This window comes from Staurois parvus, unplaced genomic scaffold, assembly GCF_062004578.1.
Source record: "Staurois parvus isolate SC_StPar_1 unplaced genomic scaffold, SC_StPar_1.0 ptg000014l, whole genome shotgun sequence".
NCBI lineage: Eukaryota > Metazoa > Chordata > Amphibia > Anura > Ranidae > Staurois > Staurois parvus.
This window is the reverse complement of record NW_028317810.1, coordinates 16689729-16695728: the sequence shown is the minus strand read 5'-3', so window position 1 is coordinate 16695728 and position 6000 is coordinate 16689729. Positions and strand designations below refer to the sequence as shown.

The following is a 6000-nucleotide window of genomic DNA, read 5'->3' as shown; positions in this document are numbered from 1 at the left end:
CAGCACTTCCTCCATCTATACATGTGTCCCTAACACTTCCTCCATATATATGTTCCCAGCACTTCCTCCATCTATACTTGTGTCCCTAACACTTCCTTCATATATATGTATGTTCCCTAACACTTCTTCCATCTATACCTGTGTCCCTAACACTTCCTGCATCTATACCCGTGTCCCTAACACTTCCTCCATATATATGTATGTTCCCTAACACTTCCTCCATCTATACCTGTGTCCCTAACACTTCCTCCATCTATACCTGTGTCCCTAACACTTCCTCCTACTATACCTGTGTCCCTAACACTTCCTCCTACTATACCTGTGTCCCTAACACTTCCTCCTACTATACCTGTGTCCCTAACACTTCCTCCATCTATACCTGTGTCCCTAACACTTCCTCCTACTATATCTGGGACTATACTATGTCTTCCTCTCCTCAATGCTACACACAGCTAACCCGCTGTTACGACCACGCCCCCTCATGAGACGCCCGGCCAGCTGACGTCAGCACGTGTCCGGTGTGTTGCTCTCGGGACAGAAGTGATTGCTGGGACAGACGGCGGGCGTTGAGGGATCGGAGAGTCGGGAGAAGTAAGGTGCTCCTAGAGGCGGCGTGTGGTTACTACGGACCTCTAGTGCCCCGTCTCCGGGGGGAGGGGGTGTCATTGCTGGGACGTACAGTCTGGGGCTCCACAGGTTGGTGGGATGTGGGCGCACACAGTGCTGTCAGTGTTCCTGTGTGTGGTGCAGGTCAGGCAACCTCCAATCACATAGCGCTTGTCACTTCCTAATCACAGACACGCCGCCTCCTCCAGTACAGAGCTGACACAGGGGGAGGGGGAGTGTGAGGGAGGAGGAAGGAGTGTCCATCACCTAGGCTGTGCCCTCCACCCACTGCTTGCATCCTGCACTCTCCTCCTCCCTGTGGGTGACACTTAGTGTGAGGGGCTGGCCAGACCACTGTGGTATAACCCCCTTTTCTGTGTCTGTCCACAGCAGCGGGTGACCATGGCAGAGCAGCCAGTGTGTGCAGCACAGGTGAGCAGCTGCCCCAGCATCCAGAACAACAGCTGCAGTGCTGCCCTGGGGGGCAGTGGTGGGAACAGCAGTGGTGTGCCAGTCCTCTTCTGCTTCTCTGTGTTCGCCCGGCCTTCCTCTGTGCCCCATGGTGCTGCCTATGAAGTCCTAATCCAGAAGTTCCTCAGCCTGTACGGGGATCAGATCGACATGCATCGGAAGTTTGTGGTGCAGCTCTTCGCTGAAGAATGGGGGCAGTACATTGACCTGCCTAAAGGATTTGTGGTCAGTGACCGGTGTAAAGTCCGCCTGGTGCCCCTACAAATTCAGGTCAGTGCCAATATCATCCTTACAGGTGTGTCATTGCAATCATGAGCAATTCCATGTGCAAATACTTCTCATCTGTCATAGAGCTTGCTTTAAGATGAAACTCACCGTCCATCTGAAACCGATCTTTCAGTTTTGGGTGCGTGCTGGTAGGTTCAGTTATTTGCTAGGAGACTTCAGCCACAAGATCTCACCGTCCCTGGTCCACCTACTTGCCATGAGGAGTGTCTCATTCACCCTGATTATTATGTGTGTTCTTAATATGATATGGTGACTGTAGCAGAGGAGGTGAGAGCCCATCTACAGCTGCCGGAGGCATGGGACTCCGATGTCAGCAGGAGGCATGGGACTCCGATGTCAGCAGGAGCGCAGCCATCAACTCCCAAAAGGAGAGCTTTCTTTGGAGATCTCAAGGGATAGGAAGAAACAAGGTGATTTACTCCCCCAGCGTCCATCCATCACTAATTCATTGGTGTTGGGTGGAATGAATGACACAAGGTAATTCACCCCCCCAGAGTTCATCCATAACTAACTCTTTAGTTTTGGGTGCACTGAATGACTGCAAAATAGCTCAGATCCCCTTTAGTCCATTCATTACTAGCTCATCAGTTTTGGGTGCAATGAATGATTCATTGATTACACTCTCCCAGAGTCCATCCATAACTAACTCATCAGTTTGGAGGAAATTAATGACTACAGGGTCATTCACTCCCTCAGATTGTATCCATAACTAATCAGTTTTGGGTGAAATGATTACCACAGGTTCATTCACTTCCCCAGAGTCCATCCATAACTAGCTCATCAGTTTTGGGTGAAATTAATGATTACAGGGTCATTCCCTCCCTCAGATTGTATCCATAACATCAGTTTTGGGTGAAATGAATGACTACAGGTTCATTCACTTCCCCGTAGTCCATCCATAACTAACCCGTCAGTTTTGGGTGAAATGAATAACTATAGGGTAATTCACTCCTCACTCTATCCATAACTAACTCACCGGTTTTTGGTGGGATGAATGACTACAGGGTAATTCACTCCTCACAGACTCTATCCATAACTAACTCATCAGTTTATTGTGGGATGAATGACTGCATGATTTGTCACTCCCCAAAGCCCATCTGAAACTTACTCCTCAATTTTGGGTGCATTCAGCGTCTACAAGGTTATTCAGTTCCCCAGAGTCCATTTATTGCTAACCTTGTTTGGTTGAATGAATACCTACAACAAGCAGATACGTCCTTCAATGTTCAGGCAGTTAATGTGCCAATATTCCCTTTCATTAACGATTAGTGTTGTCATTGAGGTCATTCATGTTTAGAACTAAAATACAGAGTGCATCAATATTGCGTAAAAGTAGCCCCGCTTGTTTCCTTGGTAGCTAAGGCACCAATGATTAATACTCTTTCAGTGCTGCTTGATTAAAAGAAAAAAGTCTGGATGCTGCTGCCCTGAATAATTCTCAGTGGCTGTCTCCAGAAGGTAATAAGACAGAACAGGGGCTGCTTCCAGGATGGAATAGATTTGAATGATCATCAGGAAATGAATGGCTCAAATGATGAAACAGTGGATATGTACTTGATTTACTGTAATCTAATAAATGGATTTTGCAAATGAGTGCTGCAACCTGGCATGTATTTCAAACCACTAAATAGCTATTAAACCCTCTTTTTTTAACATTGTGTGCATTAAGCTGCTATTTTCCATTTTCCTTTGGATGAGTTTATTAGGATGAAAGGTTTAAAGTGAAAAATGAGCAATGATCATTCAGAGAAACCTGGTTATGGATTTTAGAATACAGTTTAGCTTTTCATTTCTTTGTCAGAGCAAAAAAGGGACTCAGACATTTAAGACAGAAAATCCCCCCCCCCCCCCCAATCTGTCAAGTTTCTTCTGCAGATTACATGGGGCGGAACAAACTCTTAGGATAAAACTCATACATTTACCTTGACATACTGCATAAAGAATTTAGATATATATTGCATATTACATGAATACTGTGTCCAGTTCTGGAGACCTCCCTTACATAAAGATGGGACAGGAGGAGTCCAGAGACAGATAACAAAATGGTGAAAGGTCTGAGGGATAAAGAATATCAGGGGAGACTTCAGGAACTTAATTTTTACAGTCTGGAGGAAAGCAGGGAAAAGGGTGACATGATTGAAATGTATGAAGGGGGTGAATTAGGTTTAGGAGGGCAGAATTTTCAATATGAAGGCAAGAACACGGGAGACATGACCTCAAACTAGCAGGAGGAAAGTGCAAAACTGATCCTGAAAAGTATTATTTTACTGAAAGTAGTTGATACTTGGAATAGAACTCCAGCAGAGGTAGTGAGTACGGCCACTTTATTAGGTATAGCTTGCTAGTACCAGGTTGGATCCCCTTTTCCCTTCAGATTTACCTTAATTCTTCATGGCATAGATTCAACAAGGTGTTGAACTCATTCCTCAGAGATTTTGGCCCATATTGACATGATAGCATGCAGTTGCTGCAGATTTGTCGGCTGCACATCCATGTTGCAAATCTCCAGTTCCACCACATCCCAAAGGTGCTCTATTGGATTGAGATCTGGTGACTATGGAGACCATTGGAGTACAGTAAACTCATTATCATGTTCAAGAAACAAGTTTGAGATGATTTGAGCTTTGTGACATGATGCACTATCCTGCTGGAAGTAGCCATCAGCAGATGGGTACGCTGTAGTCATAAAGGGTTGGCATGGTCAGCAACAATACTCAGGTAGGCTGTGGCATTTAAATGATGCTCAGTTGGTACTAAGTGTGCCAAGAACATATCCCCCACACCATTACACCACCAGTAGCCTGAACTGTTGATACAAAGCAGGATGGATCCAGGCTTTCATGTTGTTTACACCAAATTCTTTCCCTACCATCTGAATGTCGCAGCTGAAATTGAGGCTCAATAGACCAGGCAATGTTTTCCCAATCTTCCATTGTCCAATTTTAGCGAGCCTGTGCAAAACTGTAGCGTCCGTTTCCTGTTCTTAACTGACAGGAGTGGCACCCGGTGTGGTCTTCGGCTGCTGTAGCCCATCTGCTTCAAGGTTTGATGTGTTGTGTGTTCATAGATGGTATTCTGCATACCTTTGTTGTAATGAGTGGATATTTGAGTTACTGTTGCCTTTCTATCATCTTGAACCAGTATGAACATTCTCCTCTGACCTTTGACATCAACAAGGCATTTTCGTTCACACAACTGCCGTTCATTGGATATTTCCTCTTTTTCAGATCATTCTCTGTAAACCCTAGAGATGATTGTGCATGAAATCCCTATAGATCAGCAGTTTTTGAAATATTCAGACCAGCCCGTCTGGCACCAAGAACCATGCCATGTTCATAGTCACTTAAATCCCCTTTCTTCCCCATTCCGATACTTGGTCGTCATCGCCACAACTACATGGCTAAATGCATTTTACATTATTGTCCTTGTATTTATAGTAATTTTCCTTAAGTAGCATTCTGGTAAAATCCTAACTAATCCTGCACCCACCCCCATTCTTAGCATATATGTTAGGTAGACTGACTTTTATGTTTACTTTCTAAAACGTTATTGTTCCTGGTACCAAGGGTGCATACACTGTGTGGATATATACATGCCATAGTACAGACACTGTGTGGCTTTATCTGGCATGATGGTCACAGTAAGACAGCAGATACAAATGCATTGCTTCCCAATATGACTGTGCAATGTGTACAGTACATATTCCTGCATTTTTTTAATGCTGCCATCAGAAATGAGTGTACACATTACAGGGGAAACTCAGACAATTAGAATATCGTGCAAAAGGTCATTTATTTCAGTAATGCAACTTAAAAGGTGAAACTAATATATGAGATAGACGCATTACATGCAAAGCAAGATAGTTCAAGCAGTGATTTGTCATAATTGTGATGATTATGGCTAAGGCTGGCCATACATTATACAATTATCTGCAGATTTTTGGTTTAGATTTACCAAAAACCATATAATAGGAGGACAAACCTAAACAACACTTTCAGTTGTATCCAATTAGGCAGGCCCTTGCACTACATAGTTGAAGGTAAATCTAAAGGAAATTGGGCAGAAAATCTGCAGATAATTGTATAATGTATGGCCAGCCTTACAGCTCATGAAAACCCCAAATCCACAATCTCAGAAAATGAGAATATTGTGAAAAGGTGCAATATTCTAGGCTCAAACTGTCCCACTCTAATCAGCTAATTAAGCCATAACACCTGCAAAGGGTTCCTGAGCCTTTAAATGGTCTCTCAGTCTGGTTCAGTAGGAATCACAATCATGGGAAAGACTGCTGACCTGACAGTTGTGCAGAAAGCCATCATTGACATCCTCCATAAGGAGGGAAAGCCTCAAAAGGTAATTGCAAAAGAAGTTGGATGTTCCCAAAGTGCTGTATCAAAGCACATTAATAGAAAGTTATGTGGAAGGGAAAAGTGTAGAATAAAAAGGTGCACAAGCAACAGGGATGACCGCAGCCTGGAGAGGATTGTCAGGAAAAGGCCATTCAAAAGTGTTGGGGACTTTCACAAGGAGTGGACTGAGGATGGAGTCAGTGCATCAAGAGCCACCACACACAGACGGATCTTGGACATGGGCTTCAAATGTCGTATTCCTCTTGTCAAGCCGCTCCTGAACAAC

The 6000-nt window shown here is 44.2% G+C and overlaps 1 protein-coding gene across 2 annotated transcripts in view; it reads left to right on the top strand.

Moving 5' to 3' along the window:
* Positions 1 to 508: 508 nt before the first annotated feature.
* Positions 509 to 6000, top strand: part of ISOC1 (isochorismatase domain containing 1) — a 68272-nt gene continuing 62780 nt past the window's right edge. Inside the window, exons 1-2 of one of the 2 annotated variants that reach the window (XM_089677707.1) lie at positions 509 to 591; positions 997 to 1347. In XM_089677707.1, the coding sequence (XP_089533833.1) occupies positions 1009 to 1347 (339 nt within the window). In that variant the 5' untranslated portion in view covers positions 509 to 591; positions 997 to 1008. Of the gene's footprint in view, positions 597 to 996; positions 1348 to 6000 lie in introns of both variants that reach the window. The other variant, XM_089677712.1, reaches the window with a different exon arrangement.